The 18,485-nt window shown below is 36.2% G+C and overlaps 1 protein-coding gene across 1 annotated transcript in view; it reads right to left on the minus strand.

Moving 5' to 3' along the window:
* Positions 1–18,485, minus strand: part of CEP126 (centrosomal protein 126) — a 41,362-nt gene that overhangs the window by 2,583 nt on the left and 20,294 nt on the right. The window contains 4 exon segments of the mRNA XM_062629852.1: positions 1,780–1,989; positions 3,321–3,408; positions 3,703–3,827; positions 8,280–10,416. Of these exon segments, the coding sequence (XP_062485836.1) occupies positions 1,780–1,989; positions 3,321–3,408; positions 3,703–3,827; positions 8,280–10,416 (2,560 nt within the window).

An 18,485-nucleotide genomic window follows, 5' to 3' on the forward strand; every position in this document is an offset into this window, starting at 1 on the left:
ATTTGCAATCAGTTAACTCCAATGATTCTTTCACTGTTTCATGTTCTTTAGAGTTTTCATAGTTTTCACAATTTGCAAACTCCTGCTTTCTTCCAGTTCTTTTGATACATTTACCTTTGCTTCTATTTATTTCTCATTTCTCTGTTATTTATACAACAATTTGTTTTCTGTTTTCTTGTATTTCTCTTTTAATATCTACTTTCTTAACCCAAGCATATCATACAACTCCTCAATGACAAAAGACAGAATTCTTCACTTCTATTTGCCTGGAAGCAATAACTATGAGCTATGATGTAATGAAATTCTGAGCCACTTTGATGGGAGCAGGAATTGTAAGCTACAGCTGCAGAAAGTTTTTAAGCAGCTGCAAAAACCTTTTACTCTGCTGTTGCAGTTTACAGGAAACTGAAACCCTTTTCCTCAAAGTCAAGCAATCCACCATTTGATGTAGAAATGTATGAATAGTGTGCAGAATCTTAATGAGCCCTGGTTTAGTTTGACTCTAGTCAATAAGGGGGTAAACTTGGGTAACCTGGTCATGAAATGGTGCAGCTTAGAAGGAAAAGTAATAGAATAATAAAATAAAATCAATGGACTTCAAGAAAGCAGACTCTTATAAATTCCAATAATTGGCATGTAAAATTTCATATGAAAATAGTCCAAGGAAAATGTAAAACTCAGAAGAGTTGGCAGTTCCATAAACTGCAGAAATGGCAAGCAGAAGTTATTCCAAGGATATGGGAAGCCAAGCAGTCCAGTGGAGAGACCACATGGATTAAGTCACAAGGTCCCCCTGATTTCAAATACAGGATGGAGCACAGAAATACAGAAACTATGTCAAACCAATTACAGTGTTTGTCAAAGACCCATATGATCATGTAGATCAAAGCACATATTAACCATTAGATAGAGTAGCAAAAGATGATAGAAGTTTGTTCTATGGGTATGGTAGTTACAATTGGAATACAAATGAAATGTTAGCTAACTAAGCAATGGAGAGAAGTAACTATCAAGAACAAGTACAGGCTTTCCCCCATACCCTTCAGCGAAATGAAAGCTGTGATAGGGACACCTCATGTAAAAAGCACCAGAATAGAGCAGGTAAGAAAATCAGCCTGGCAAAGGGAAAGAACAGGCTGGAGAACACTTTGGTTAAGTTTGACTTTTTAAAATAGTTGAGCAAGTGATATTCATTTAAACATGCAGATTTGGCTTCAGCAATCTCAGAACTCAGCATTTGTTATCTTTAGGAATTCACAGAGAAGATGAACATTCTAAAAACTGGAAGAAAGAAAATGAAAATCCATTCATTATAAAGGATACATTTGCAAAAAGACAAGATACAGAATATAAAGGACAATTATTTGCAAAAATAATTGGAAAAAAAAGAAAGACAGATGAGTACTGGAACAGGTTCCCAAGTGAAGCTGATACATCTGAAAAATATTTAAAGAACAATTTTGACAAACATCTGTTAGTAACAACAGCTACAGTTGGGCTAAGCCATTTTCTGAAGGTGTCCTCCAGTCACATTTTGAATAGGTTTTTTGACCATGACAAAGTCACCATTATTTTAAATTAATTTAATTTACTTTAAGAAAGGTTTAATGACTTTGATCTACTGTTCGCTGCATTTAATAACAATAATAATAACAATAAGAAAATAGAGGAAAAAATTCTATCACAGGATTCATGTTTTCAATTCAAATTAATCTATGAAAACAAAATATAAAATTACTTAATTGCTTGATGCAAGATCCTCTTTATTATCAAACTTACTTTGTAGCCTTTGATTGAGACAATCAAGAGACTGCAAAATCCTCATTTCTTCTACTGAAAGTGCACTCATGCCTGGACACAGAGACCCGTTAGGCAATAAGGACCAGCTGGCTGGTTGCACACTTCCCAAGGCTGCCAGGATTTCATCCTCTGCAAGAGGTCCACTTGCTAGTTTTTCTGCCATGAGAAACTGAATGGTGCTCTCTGAAACTGAAGAGATTACAGGGGTAACTTCAAACAAGAAGAGCTCATGATTTTTAAATATACTGCTTGCTTTCATTACTATAGGTTTGTGAAACACACAACATTCACATTAAAAGATCAAAAAGGTGGCAAAGCCAAGAAGCATGATATGTTAGAAAATTACATAATTAAGATCAGTCATGCACCTTACAATTGGTACTGGAACAAGTTCTACCGACTTCAGAAATATGTAATGATAGCAAGCAATAACTGTCCATCTTGTACAGTTACATGTGATACATACAGCTGTGATATAGGTAAATACAAACAGGAATGGAATGAAATTTGAGCATACGTTGAAATACATTTATAAAACCGTCAATGTAATGACACATGATGCCATATATTACATTTCCACTAAAAAAAAAAAAAAGTCTAGACAACAAACTACCCTTTCTTAGCATCACTGAGAAGCTCAAGAGGAGGGCCAGTGCAAACCTCATGAAGTTCAACAAGGCCAACTGCAAAGTCCCTGCACCTGGGTCAGGGCAATCCCAAGCACCAATACAGACTGGGTAAAGGATGGATTGAGAACAGCCCAAGGACTTGGGGGTGCTGGTTGATAAGAAGCTCAGTATGAGCCAGGTGTGTGCTCTCACAGACCAGAAACCAAGTGTATCTTGGGCTGCATCAAAAGGAGCATGACCAGCAGAGAGGTGATTCTCTCCATCTGCTCCTCTCTGGTGAGGCCCCACCTGCAGCCCTGAATCCAGCTCTGGGATCCCTAATACCAGAAGGACATGGATTTCCTGGAGTGAGTCCAGAGGAGGCCACAAAGATGATCAGAGGGCTGGAGCACCTCTTCTATGAAATCAGGCTGAGAGAGTTGGGCTTGTTCAGACTGGAAAAGAGAAGGCTCCAGAGAGATCTTATAACAGTCTTCCAGTACCTTAAGGAGACCTACAAGAAAGCTGGAGAGGGACTTCTTACAGGAGCATGTAGTGACAGGATAAGGAGGAATGGCTTTAAGCTGACAGATTTAGACTAGACATCAGGAAGAAATTCTTTACTGTAAGGGTGGTGAGGCTCTGTCACAGGTTGCACAGAGAATCTATGGCTGCCCTATCCCTGGCAGTGCTCAAGGCCAGGCTGGACAAGGCTTGGAGAAACCTTGTTTAGTGGAAGGTATCCCTACCCATAGCAGGGGATTGGAACTGGATGAGCTTTAAGGTCCCTTCCAACCCAAACCATTCTTTGATTCTGTGATATACCAAAAGAGACAAGTGATGTTACACAGTGGATATATTAGATCACTACTTTATGTATACAAAGAATTTAAGTGAGATGTGTTACTATACCTTCATCAGACTTGTAGGTGTTATTCCTGGTTTGTACTGGATCAAATGTAGATTGATCAGGACTCACCTGGACAGTACAGAGCAAATTCTATTAAAAATATAATAATATTTCAAGTATAATTTAATGTAACTATACTGCTTTCTGAACATTTTTATTTATTATTTCATATTATTAATTGTTTTCAAGTGCAAAAATATTAGTATATACTAATATAGTGATGTATTCTAGTTGGTTTTACTCTTTCCATTAGCAGTGACAGCAAGTTGACCAAACACATTGATTCAAAATTGTGTGACACTGAACAAATCTTTGATATTCCTGAAATTCTTTCCTTTTCCAAGATAAATAAGTTTTTTATTTTTTATCATATTTAATATTTACCTGTACATGATGAGTAGGCTTCCATCTTTTAGAGGCTATACTTTGGCTTCTGTATTCTGGAAAACCTCTATGTTTATTTTCATGGTTGTCAAAAACCTGCTTTTTTCTTGTAACAGGAGTGACACCTTAAATGACATGCATACAAAAGAAACCCAAAAATATGTAAAAACATGGTAAAGATAGGAGTAGCAAAACTAATAATGATGAGTAAACATCTCTGTCCAAATTTAGATGTTTAGCTTGAGTATGTTTACCTTTGATCTCACTAAATGTATTTTCTTACAGTGAAGAGATAAACAGGCACTTCTTAGGTATATTTAATTTCAGTTAGCATAGGACTACATGATACAGATGTGAATTATATGTGAACATTTATAAGCAGGTTAAGTGAAGGCCAGTGTTGAATCCCAGATAACAAAGATGGTCTGTGCAAAAATACAAGGTGGTCTTGCCAAGTAAAAGGAAGAAAGAACAGTGAACTGTGATATAACAAATATCGAATAATGTCCCAAACCCTGATGTTTTAGAAAATAAGTTGCATTTAGAGTATAGTCATGAAGTCTAAAGTCCAACACAGTAAATGCCTATTGCCAAGTTGCTATATTGTATACCATAATAGATTCAACGTTTGTTAAGATTACACTGTGCAGAAAACATGTACTAGTTCACACAGTTTATTTGATTCACGGAATCACTGAATGGTTGAGGTTTGAAGGGACTTCTGGAGGTCATCTGGTCCAACCCCCCTGCTCAAGCAAGGCCACCTAGAGCTAGTTGCCTAGGACCAGCTTTTGAGCATCTCCAAGGATGGAGACTCCACAACCAACCTGGTCAACCCTCTCCCAGTGCTTGGTCATGATTATAGTAAAAAACATGCTTCCTGATGTTCAGAGGGAACCTCCTGTGTTTCAGTTTGTGCCATTTGCCTCTGGTCTATTCAGTGGGCACCACTGAAAAAAGGCTGGCTCTGTTCTCTTTGTACCTTCTTTTCGATATTTATGGACTTTGATAAGATCCCCCTGAGCCTTCTCTTCTCTGGCTGAACAGTCCCAGATCTCAGCCTTTCCTCCTAGAAAAGATGCTCCAGTCCCTTCTTGATCTCTGTGGTCCTTCACTAGACACTTTCTGGTCTGTCCATATCTCTCTCATACTGAGGAGCCCAGAACTGGACTCAGTCCTCAAGGTGTGGCCTCACAGGTGTGATATGAATGCAAAGTCGCAGTTTAAAACCTTAGTTTCTACATTTTGGGATTCTACAGTTAATCTCGCTAATTTATGCATCTCTGTACTAATTTTCAAGACAGCGCTGCTGTGTTGCATTTTCCCTTGGGTATAGAGGCCTATCCTAGACACTATACCTCGCTTTTGTCTGGTATAATAATACATCTTTCAAAATTAAAGCCTCAAGTTTCAAAATCAAAAGTAATTTCTTAATTAAACTTTCATGGATATAAATTGAGATGCAAATCGGCATTTTCATATGCAAGTCGGGAATCCACATATCCAAGATGTTATATTCCCACTTGTAAACTCAGTTCAGTTACTTGATTTGTAAATGCAGTTACAAGATTTATACTTGGGAAGATAAATTATCTATTTGTTTACATAATATATATTTAGATGAGCAGTTTAATGTACAGTTCATAATTAGACCAAGAGGTCTATTAGTGATTTTAACAGAATTTTATTTCTCTAGTTGTTATTTTGGTGCTATTTAATAAAGCAGAATTCTTACTATTTGCAGAAAAAAGAAAACAATTGCTTGATCCTGGAATCAGATTTGAAACTAGTCATATGGCTGCTGCCATCAGTGGGAACATGGGACACACTAGCTTTAAAAGGTTGACATTAGTTTTATGTGAACTATTGTAATGTGACACATGGTTCTGAATAGCACCTGGAAAGAAATGTGATCACGTTATATTGAATATAGGGAAAATTTTAAAAGAAGCAAAAAAGAAACTTCTGCTTTTCACTACAAGAGAGATACTGAGATGCTGGAGTGGGTCCAAAGAAGGGCAACAGATCTGGTGAAGGGTCTGGAAAACAAGTCTGATGGGGAGCAGCTGAGGGAACTGGGGTTGTTCAGCCTGGAGAAAAGGAAGCTCAGGAGAGACCTTGTCACTCGCTACAACTACCTGTAAAAAGGTTGGAGAAAGAGGATGTGGCTGGTGACTTTTCCCAAATAGCAAGTGATAGGACAAGAGAAAACAGCCTCAAGCTGTGCCAGGAGAGGTTTAGACTGGATGTTAGGGAAAAGAGAGGGTGATCAGGCATTGGAACAGTCTGCCCTGGGAAGTGGTGGAAACAAAGACCCTGGAAGTGTTCAAAAATGTGTAGATGAGGCCCTTAGTGACATGGTTTATGGTGGCCTTGGCCCCATGGGATAAAAGTTGGACTTGATCTTAGGTCTTCTCCAATCTCGCTGATTCTATGATTCTTATATTAATAATCACGTATTTTTCTGAAAAATAAAAGTTGCTCTATTGATATGCATCAACACCTAATTTAAGTCGATTGCAAGACATGATAGACCTTTGCCAAGGAAAAGACTCCTTTGAGAAATGTAAGACAGAAATATAATAAGCAATAACATCTTGAAGTGCATGAGATACTGAGCATTCTATCCTTGTTTAACTAGAAATACGTGAATTGGTCTAATATTTGTTACAATGTAAATGTTAAATACACTTTTTAAAGCATTTTACTGACTGAACACCAAAGGATATTAAAAATAATTATAGCATCCAGATGCAGTATGTGTCAGCAAGAAGATATACAACTTAAAGCCCAATTAAAGAAGATTCTCGTGGATGACAATTTATTCATCCTGTTCTGACCTTTTCTTTCTGTACGTGTCCAAGCATTGCAACAGATCACATTTTCTACAGGGTCCTCACAGACCTCACCGAACTCTGTAACAGTGCCGCAGCAGGTATTTTACTCAAGAACAGTGCAGCATTCAAGCTTTTATGGCAAGCACTTTAGGGCAACTACTATGGTGATCTATGTGCATTTGCAGGCAATGGGACAAATAATAGCAAGTCATTAAGAGTTATTAGCATATTTAAAATAAAGAAGACTTTCAAAATGAAATCTAAGCAGATACTGAGTGAGGGGTCCCCATCCAAATCTTAAAAAGAGGTTACTCTTCCTCTAAAAGAACTGGAGCTGTGTGACACTGGGGATGTAGCATTTTAGGTTGCAATGAAGACAGTATTTATAGGGCCCACAACTTTGACCCAGTACCTTTCCTGATTCATTTATCTGATGTGCAAATAAGGACATCAAGAGGCAAGTACCTCTGCTGGAGGCAAGGCGTGGTAATTCAAGACTCCATTCATTTCCAATGTAAAATCAAATACTTTAACTGGAGCCCCACATATCTTAAGCTCATCTGTTTGACTTTGAACTGGAATGGACAAGCAGATAACATTTCTCATTTCCCACCCCTGCTTTAGGCCAAGAATATTTACCTGCGTCTGCTCTTAACAACGAAGCTGTTTTGAATTGCTCCATACTTAAAACTATGTATTACTGTAGATAAAATTTAGGTTCTGTTTTGATTTTTTTTTTTTTTAAGTTATGGGAATTATTCACTTTTGCTAGAAAGTATCTTTGAGCTGCATGGCCAGTCCTTGGGGTGATCCCAGTAGGTGAAGTGGTTTAGAAAGCTGCTTTACCCTGAAGCAGGGTCTACTGCCCTGAGGAGCTCTGCCTCCAGCTGCAGCCCTCAGAAGGAAGCAAACCACCATACAATATTCAAATTACAAGCACAAGGATGCCATCAGTGCCCAAGGCACAGAATACAGCTAGGCTGCAGAGAAGAAACAAGGCAAATCAAAAAGCATGAAACCTATTTAGAATTGTAAACCCCAGGAGATTAAAGTTTATTCTTCCCAAATTTCTTCTGCTTCTTTCCTCTATCTCACCAATCAATCTCTGCATCATATTGTTCCCAAGATTAGCTTTTAATAAAAGGCAAGACTGGTCCTCAGTTTTCTTGCAGTTCTTTATGAATCAGACATACTTTGTAGCAGAGCAAAATTAATCTGTTAGAAGCTACTTATTTTTAATTTACTTTTTTTTTTTTTAGCATTAATTGTGTTATTAGGACCAAAACATAGTCATTTTAGGCATTTACACTGTCAGCATTTGAAAAACATGGCAGATATGCGCTTCTCTCACTCTCGTATCGGTGACCATTGGACAAGAAGCTACAACTCTCAGCTACCTTGTAAAACTTGCTCATAAACTTAGTCACTTCCTTCTATATAATTACTTAGAGCACCTGTCACATCTGCTCATTAGTCAGGAATATAATCTCAGGGAAAATACTTCCTTTTCATTTAATATTGTAGAAAGCTATTAAAAAAAGATACTGATGTTTGAGGGGCCTCTGGGCACCTCTAGAACAGAAATAACAATGACAAATGGTGAAAACTTGTTAAAAGTGCCTATATTGTGTGAATGGATGAAAGGCTGGATGCTTTAACTAAAAACAAACTCGTGATGTAACTGAAATAGACTTTTGTCTGAACATACCCCCTCCCCAGACCCAGAAACATGACTCTTACCAGTAGCAGAGCCTTTTGGATCTTGGGCACTATGTACTCCTTGCCAGGAGGTACTTGTTTTTCCAGCTGCTGGGATATGATGGCGATGTAATCCACTTTCTGTGTTAACAGGTCTTCTTCCAGTGCAGGTTATTGAATGATCCTGACAGGCGCTCGTCTGAACACTCTTTGCAGAACAAGTATTTTTTTCCCAAGGTCCGTGCTTGGCCACGCTGCAGTCCGGTGTAAAAATCACAGTGGACAAGTCAGAATGACAAGTAATACTCTGACTGTATTCTGTACCGTTTCTGTTTAAAACCTGATCTGCTAACACAACATACCTTTCATTTAAATCATTCCTGCTTGTAGCGGTTGCTGGAAGACTTGAAGGCAGGAGTGGCTGACACCCAGGGCTGGCTGCATTTTCACCACTTCTGCTTCTTGGCAGAGGTATGGATGGTGGGTGAGGTGCTAGGAATTTCCCTGGAGATTTTCGAGTTTTGTTGGTTTCTGCAGCCAACTGTGCTTGGATTATAGTGCCTGTTTTCTTCTCAGTCATAAATCTTGGCTGGGGTCTTGCAGAGATTGTTTTTCTAGCTATTTTTGCCCTATTTTTCAGCTGACTACCTTCATTAATTTTAGAATTATTACCATGTACTGCTGGTTTACTTTCTTCATCATTTGACACCATCCAGGTTTTTTTTGCAGAAACAGATCCAGTAGACATAAACATATTCAGAGATGTGCATTCTCTATTTGATTCTTCAGTATTAACGTTTGGTTTTGATATATGAGAGTTTTCCTGGTGATTTTTTATGAACATCGGGTTTGAAGGTTGAGCAACAATACTTAAATTAATCTTAGGAGCATTATTTATAGCTTGAACATATTGCAGCTGTGCAGAAGATATTTCACTGGTGTTTTCTTCATAGCATTTTTCATTATTTTCTATTCTTATCTGGTTAATTTGATCACACCATTTGATTTTTCTATTGTATTTGTCGTTTTCTGCACTTTTCTTTTTAATTTTTGCCAGTTCTAAACTGTCTCTGATAGAAGACATGGGCTGCGTTCCAAAACTGATCCCGTGGTTCATAACCACAGCTTTGAAATGACTGGGTTCATATTTACAATCCTTCTTTAAGATACTACCAAGAAACTTTTCTCTTTTTCTTTCAAGAATATTGTTTTTCAGGTTTTTGTGCTGTGCAGGAGTGCCAGATCTGAACTCTCTATCAGACAGCAATGACATAGTTTCAACCATATTTCCATTTTCTTCCTCTTTGTTATTCTGTTGTTTAACATCACACAGAACTGAGGCATTTGGTATGTCCTGAAATAAAGATGATCCTGGATTAATGTAATCAATACCTTTAATATTTTCTTCCTTTGTTACAGTAATTTTTCCTGAGGTATATTTTAGAAACTCCATACTGATGTTTTTGTCCTTTGGTAATGTATCAGCTGTGCTGGGAATGCCAGTGGAACATCCCTGATTAGGAAATGAGATTTTAGATGTTGCAATAGGTTGACTAGAGGTTTGCACAGATGCATTTCTTTTTTGTGGGGTCATTTTAAAACTCTGATCTTGCATCAGATCCTGAACTCCTTCTCCTGGAATAGACTCAGGGCTGGCCCAGGTTTTGCTGGGATTCAAAACAGCATGACAAGTGGCTAATGTGTAAGTGGTTCCAGAAGATGGCTTGCTTCTTTCTTCTTTTATATTTTGCAGAAAACTAAACACATTGCTTACAGAGATTTCTTGCTTACCAGAGGTAGAGAACTCTGCAGTATTTTTTCCAGATCTGTCAGAAGCAGTTGATTCCTCCTCTGAAGTGTTTACATGTTCAGCAGGAGTTAGAACATTATGTTTAGCTAAAAGATCATGAGTAGGTAAGTTGTGGTAGTATTGCGAAGCTACATTTCTCAGACAATTATTTAGATGCATATTTTTAGAAGAAGTACTTTGAGCTGTATAAAGCAAACCATTATTCCTGGTCTGTGATTTTTCTGGATTGTAGAGGGTACAGTCACACGGTGTAGTCAAAGATGATTCACTTGATGTTGTGTAATTTCCACTTTGTTCTCCAGCCTCAAGACTGTCGAGGCTTAACACGCTTCCTGAATCATCTGTTTTCTTGACTTCTTGATGAAAATTCTGAAATACAGGCATAAAACCAGACTGTTACATTTAACAGGAACAATTTTTTGCTGATACTATTTTGTTTTTTCATTAATGACAGCTTAGGCTAAAATACAATCAATACTGAGCCTGATGTTTTTACAAATTCGGGTCATAGCACCATGAATGCTTCCATCAAGTCAAAATTTACCCATGTTCAATTGCAAAAGGAAATGATGCAGTTTGGGGATGACATTCAGAGGAAAGAGCTGCATAAGTTTAACAATTATAATTGTAAGTTTTATATAAATTCTACAATATCAAAAAAGAAACAAGATTTGTCTGAACAACACTACTGTTTCTGGATTGCCCTATGACACAGGATGCACTCTGTGTCATCTTGTACTCTATAAGGTTATGTAAGCGAGTTTACAAAATAGAAGAGAATCCATGAAAATCAGGGCAGATTTGGTAGTGGGTCTACCCCAAACTGGAACTTTTCCATAATACTAGACTGAATATGATTATTTTCATACGAAATGTCACAAGTGATGAAGATAAGCCTCGTCTTGGCAAACACAGAAAATACCTCTCAGCTATTATAATCATAGCGATTAACACCTCTCCCCAGTGAAACCCCTGCTTCTCATCTTTTGGAAAGAAAGAAATACCACCTGATCTAAGAAGACAGATTAGTTGTAAGGGCATGTGGGAGTCCCACCCACTCCCCCAACTTTGTTGAACTTTAAAGCAGTGATGAGTAAGAGTAACTGGTGCCATCTGAACCACCACTGGGACAACATTATGTATGTACCATACAGGCATTTTCTTCATTATTACTTCTCCACCCAAACACTGAGATGCCTGACCCTGTTGAAAATACATGGCTTTGAAAGTACAAGATTTCAAAATAGAAATAAACACAAAGGAAAACAAGCATATCAACTATTTTCACAATCTCATACACTCTTGCGAAAGTTCACTTCCACAGAACTCATTTTAAAGCATATTTGAAAAAAAAAGTCATGAAGAACTAAGAGAAGCTGACTTAGGTATGCAATATTATACAATTAAGATTTCTTATTTTCATTAATGACTTGAAATGGAAAATGTTTCAAGTAGCAAAATCTGTTAACCTGTTAGGTAATCACTTATCTGTTAGGTAAGTGATTATATATCCGCTAGTAATTATGATAGAATTAACACTTAGAAAACTTAACCAAAGACTGCGTACAGTTCGCTAGCGAATAAGAACATATTTTCATAGTAAACATATTTTTTAAAATTCTAATAAAATTGTTAGACCATAATATTGCATAGTTCATAGCTGTACAAATATTTTAAATTGTAAAACAAAAAGCTTAGTGAGTCCTGAAAGACTTTTTATGGTTGAATTATCTCTTATCTTGCACTAAATGTTCAGAAGGTGGTGAAGTCTTCTATTAGAGTTACGATCTGATATAAAGAAACTAAACAGAAGAACAAAGAACCAAGTGTAGGGAAAATTCCCTTTAGGGAACATTTTCAAACTAAAGGTACAAACTTGTGTCTTTCTAACAGAAAAGAATAAATAATGTTTTGTTAGTTATTTAATAACCTTTATGTTTAGCTAAATTATATTGTTAAACTTGCTTGAACTTCATCAAACAAGGAAAAAGCATATGTCCAGTTTTTTGTATCAGGCAAATTTAAGAACTAACTGAAATTTTCAGATGGGAAAAGAACAGTAAAAAGAAATTCTAGGTGTCAGGTTCACTTGTTGTCTAATTTGGAAGCTGCCCCTGCATAGCTAAATGTGTTTCTAAAATTAGCAAGTTAAACAGGGGAAAAATCTTCTAAGGATTGATTTTAAGAATCCTGTTCCACTAGCAGGTTAGCTTAAACTGGTAAATATGGAGGGTACAAGAAATGTTAAAACTTCTAAAAATTAAGATTAAAAAATTCTACCCATTTATATTTCAGAGGCTGAAAATAGACTTGATCCTGCATGATATAAAATTTTACTCTCCTTTTAAAACAAAACCCAATGTCAAGACAAAATCTCAGTTGAGGCAACCTCCAGAAGTGTTAGGAACTAAAGAATAAAGGATTCCTCATTTAAAGACAGTCACTTTTACTTAGTTCATGCAAATTTAGTTCATTTACATTTATTTTGTTGTCTCATACAATTTCACCTTTTCATGCATTAAAGATGTTTATCATTCTCATTAAAATATTTACATATATTATTTGCCTTTCTATCCTCCTCTGTAATGAAAATGAATGTCACATTTTCTTGTGAAAATTCATAACTAGAACTACTTCTGCAGACCTAAAAAAGCATTCAGGAATTATTCATTTTCTAGTGATCAATAGCTATAGGGAAATAAACCTGGAAATCCCAATGATTAAATTTGATTCAATCTGTGAGAATATTATAGGAAACAAAAACTTTCATAGAGTGTGTTATCTTTCCATTTTCTGGATATGCTTATTTTTTGTGTGATACAAGTACAATTATTTGCATTGCCTGTTGCCTTCATTATTTTATGTCCTACTGCATGAAATCTAAACCCAGCCTGCTCACATACCTGGTATTCTAGGAAAGGGAACACTTACAAGTAGTTGAAGAGGTCACTTGTACATCTCAAGACTTAGAACAGCTGTGTCAAGCCATTTCATTTCAGGAAAGCACTGAGAAAGGACGAGCCTAAGAAATCTTTCATGACACCAATGAAAGAACAACACTGCAACAAGTAAAATTTTAAGAAAATGTGACAAGTGAATTTTCTGCCAAAGGACTCTGTCAGGATGCTATTACGCTAAAGAGCTGCTATATGTATATTTGACATTTTCTGTAAAAGAAGTGCTGAGTGTTCACAATTCCAGGAGGTGAATGGGAACACTCTTCTGAAGATAAATGAAGAAAAACAATACCTATACTGAAAACCCAGGCCCCTCATCTTTCACACTGCTTGCTATTTTTGATCATTTTGACTGGTTTATTTGGAGGAATTTTTGTGTGTTATATGGTGTGTATAGGATATTATATTTCAGATTCCTTGCGAAGTAAAAGATACCAATGGCATTTTTAAGATAATTAATTATATTAATTAATATATAATAAAAATTACATGAATAAGTTATACTAAATGTAAATAAGTAAGCAAATAAATAAATACTTTTTTTTCCTATGCAAGTTTCGAAAACATGATGTACATGGCACTACACAGTATTGATTTTACAGAAGATTTGGCCAAGAAAGCAAATGCCACTCAGAAAGGATTTTAGTGATTATATTGCACAAAAGATCCATTATACTGTGCCAAACACACCAAAACAGTTATAGAGGTGTAGGATGACTAGAGAAAAGCTTCCTATCAACACCCCTAGTCTTTACTGCCAGGTGCTTCATTCCCCGCCCAAGCTATCTAAGGTACAGAAACTAGCTATCTATGAACCTGAGTATTTCAAAGGACCCAATTCACATCTAGGGTGCTAGAAATACAGGTTCAAACTTCTTGGGATGAAAAGAACTCAAGTTTCCAATCCCATAGGCACTCAGGCACTTCAGTGAGCCATACTGTACTGAATGATTTTAAAAGTGATCTGAACACTCTATCTCAGTGTTTCAAGTTCTGACTTCCAGTTTTAATGAAGTCCTTAGGTAAATGTACAGAACTCTGTAGGAAGCATGTTTTCAGCTAACCGGTTCTCTCCATTGCTTTTTATTTATTAATTTAGCATCTCAGTGCTCAGGTGCTGCTTCTCAGGATCTCTGTTTCAGGTGCCTGAGTCTCACAGACTAACCTAATCATTCAGCTCCAGGACTGGAGTTCATAACGCTAGTTTTCAAATACTATTAAAATTATTAAATGATTAAATGTTGAAGCAGAGCACCACAATGTATTTGTCCCTTTTTTGTTTCTAGCCCATTAATAAATTTCTTTTGAGTAGGTTCCATCCACCCCGCAAATTTAATTGATGTGGTTATGTAAAAATAGTATGGGACTGTAAAATTGGAAACTGTCATAAGGCAAAAACTGGAGAAAAATTGGGCATGCATATGCAGTATTAATTCTAGAAGTTCTTAACTGCTTAACTAATAATCATTTTAATGTTATATATAAAATCCAAAGACATAATTTGATGAGAACTTTCATAGTTATTTATGATCTATGTTATGTTCAATGTCATTTTGACTATCTGAAAAAATGAGAATGGAGATCAGGTAAAACTTACCCATTTTCACTTCTTTGAAATTTGCAGGTTATAGGAAAAATGATGTTTTAAAAAATATTTCATAGATGAGACTGTGTCTAGATGTTACTTGAAAGACAGAAATGAAATGGAAACATTTCTCAGAGACTTTTTTTTCCATTTTAAAACAAATAACTAATCCTCTCACTGAAGTTAAGGTCTTAATGAGGGGACTCAAAGCCCTGAAATGATCCTTTTCAGAAAAGTTTTCCAACAAAGTCTGATTTATGGGGGAAGAGGTTAAGAATAACTGATGAAGGAAACTATTTCTTCATCTTCTAGAATCAGAATCTGTCTTCCCAGTTGATTCTTATTCACAAATACACAAATAACAGATTGTTGGCAGATTTGAATGAACTGGAGCTGTTGCATCAGAGAAAAAACCCAACAAACTATTTGACCAGTACATCCATCCTGAAAGACCCAGAACCATGCAGTGTGTGAATGTAATCTAAAAAACAATCCCTAGTTCAGCCGAGGGACTGCCCTAGCAGATCTCTCAGACTTGCTGAAAAATTAGTAAACATTTCTTGCAGTCTATAAAAATGCTGACTTTTAGCAATGTAAATACATTGTGAAGGTAGAACAGTTTTAACATCTTTCCGCTCTTATCTTGTGCACTGCACAGCAGCAACCAAAGCAGAATGTGGATTTATACTAGGAAATTCTAAAGGTCAGACACAGAAATACATTCAGAATCACAAAATAGCTTGAGTTGGAAGGGACCCACAAGAATTATAGAGTTCAAAGCCTGCCTCCACACAAGGCAACATTAAACTATACATCTAAAAGCATTTTCTAGTATCATATATTTTTACCTCTCTAGAAATAAGTTTATCTAATGAGACAGTTTCATGTAATTGCCAACATTTACTGCATGCTTCATTGATAGAATCACTTCTCTTGAAAAAGATATTTAGTGACTGTTCTGTTACCTGTTTTATAAATCCCATTTTTTTCAATCAAATGTTTTTCAACACACACGTTCCTCTTACGAGCTTTGAATATGATTTGTAAGAACATGTACAAGATTTCAGCATCTATCTTTCCCTAAATATCCTACTGAATTTAAAAGCTGACTTTTTTTCTTGCCACTGTTTGAAATAGCATAATTCTTTAAGTTTGTTGAAGATCTTTCAGTTTCCTGGGTCCCAGTTATTCTCTGCTAAAAGTCCTGTTCTCTGAATTCTGGGTGTTTCTTTCTCAGTTTGTGAGCTGTACTTCCATATGTAAATACACCGGAATTGGGCATAAACTACACAGCAAAGCTCAAGCTTTCAAATACCACAGCGGGGCTGCTGTGTGTTTATAATAATTAATATTACAAAAAAAAAGAAAAAGTTTGAAAGAATTGATTAAGTTTCTGTGTACCCAGGCTACCATGAGCCTACCAGGACAGAAGCAGAATACTGGATTTAAGTGATTAATTTCTGTTTTCCTTTCCACATTGCTAAAGGTTTATCTCTTAAAAAAAACAAAGAAAACACAGGTATGCCATGTTCAAAGGGGTAGAATTACTCTGGACATTGACACTTTAATCTTGATGAGAAAGCAATAGATTTCCTAACATCCACTTAAGTCATTAGTATACCCTATCTCTGATAACACCAGATTCACATAATGTAGTATAGCATCCTGGCAGAGTATGCACAAAGTTTTTCATCTTCCTCTCTCTTGCTAAAAGCCAGCATTTTATTATTAACATAACTGCAGTAAACTAAAGATCAGATACTGCTATTTTTAACTCTGTTCCTCTCCTTTAGCTACATTTATGAACATTTTACTCTGTTGCAATATAACAAATCACTTAAAAAATAGCTATTAAGTATGGCAGAAATAATTTAATGCATAGCTATATATAAATATTTCATAGATATGTATATAGCCACAAAGATGATCAGGGGGCTGGAGCACCTCTCGTATGAAGACGGGCTGAGAGAGTTGGGCTTGTTCAGCCTGGAGAAGAGAAGGCTGTGGGGAGATCTTGTAATTGTCTTCCAGTACCTAACTGGGGCCTACAAGAAATCTGGAGAGGGACAGTTTCCAAGAGCATGTAGTGACAGGATCTTTAAGGCCCTTTCCAACCCAAACCATTCTATGATTTTATATAAGGACATATGTATTTGAATGTAAACCCAAAAAATACACTAATAAGTATGGCAATCCTTATGAGAAAAAGTATACGCTTTTATCCTTTATGGAGGAGCAGCTATATATTAGATGTCAATTCTCAGTTTCCCTGTTTCTGCAGTTTGTAAGCTGTGCTGTATGTATAACAATCCTAAGTTATCCATAAGCAAAGTCTTATTCATGTATTAATCTACCTGTGGAATAACCGTTTTGTACTGAAAATGCTGTTTCAACTTCAATTCTACATTTCACCTGTTCAACCAGGGCTTTGAATTGAGGCAAAACAATCTTCAAATGACTGAACATCCAGATTGTCATATATGAAAATTGTAATGTCATTTTATACAGCATAGGTTTGGAATAAATCACTATTTCAGGTAAAAAAACCCCAACATACTCTTGAGGAATACACAGTCAAAACAAGTTTGAATATTTGGGTAAGATAATTTAGTCTGGAGACATATTTCAATTTTCTTTTACAGCAAATGTGAATTTTGAATTAGTGAAATAACATGGAAGAGTGGTATGTTGCAATATAGGTTAAAAGCCAATAAAAACTGAACCCTCCTGATCTTGCTAAAATGAGTAAGAAAATCACTTGAGTTTGTCACATAATGTAAGTGATTAACATAAAATGTGTTAATGTTCACAGTTACAAGAAAAAATCGCCAGAGATTGAAGGTGACCATCAAAACCTATTTCAGGATTTTGAAGGTCTCTTCAAAATCAAGTCTGATTTCCGTTCCAATGCCATTTTATGCTAACCCTGCCCTTAAGAGTCTGTTTTCCCACTAACTAGCCCTGAGCATTCTATGAGTTCTTGACACTTGGGACAGACTCTGTACATAGGCACTCCATTTTTCCATGCTGGTCTTCTCTATGCCTCTGAATAGTCATACACCTTGCAGAAGGAACCCGTGTTTAACTCATTCCAGCCATACTACAAACACACTTGAAAATGAGTTTAGTTTTTCCATCAGTTACCTGAAACACCTCAATTTCATAGATGCAGCCCAACCTCAAAAGCATAGTAACCCAAACAGCTAGCTGCCATAAAGGTCAACTCACTCATGTAAGTAAGGCAATGGGCATAACTATGTGTTTGCAGCATCAGCTGCTTTCATTCTGTGTTCTTTCTCAGAGACTTACTGAATTCTACATGTAGTGTATATAAACACACACTATATAGCAGATATAAAATTTTACAGTATTAGAAATAATGTAAGAATAACCCTCTGACATCATGGTTTGGGTTTCAGCTTCTGAGAAATTATACTTGTATTCCAGTTCATATGTTGGAGTTTTTTATGGCAAGAAGAAATTAATCCCCTTGCAGAAAAACTGATACTGACTACTTCAATGCCTGTACAATATGCTTGGAGAAAAAGGAGAGCCAAGGTAAAATTCATGCTTCAAATCAAGGGATTTAAATTTGGATTTCACAGATACCACTCTAATAACCTAATTAGGATTATTTAAAGGAGGGAGGAGAAAAATACAATCTCTGAGTTGCAATCTATACCTATTTTGTCTGTGAATTAGCCCTTACTTCCAAGTATTTTGTTTAAAAAGTGAAACAACAGAGGTAAAAAGTTAGGTCAATCAAACAGCTTAATTCAAGCATAATATATTTTACTGGAAGAGTTTAAAAATATTGTACTGATCAAAACAAGTTTGTATGGCCACCAAATTAAAGAGGTGATGAAAAGACGATACAGAATCATAGAACCATAGAA

The sequence above is a fragment of the Pezoporus occidentalis genome, unplaced genomic scaffold (assembly GCF_034315485.1).
Source record: "Pezoporus occidentalis ecotype Australia unplaced genomic scaffold, CSIRO_AGI_Poc_V1 ctg342, whole genome shotgun sequence".
In the NCBI taxonomy this organism is placed as follows: Eukaryota; Metazoa; Chordata; class Aves; order Psittaciformes; family Psittacidae; genus Pezoporus; species Pezoporus occidentalis.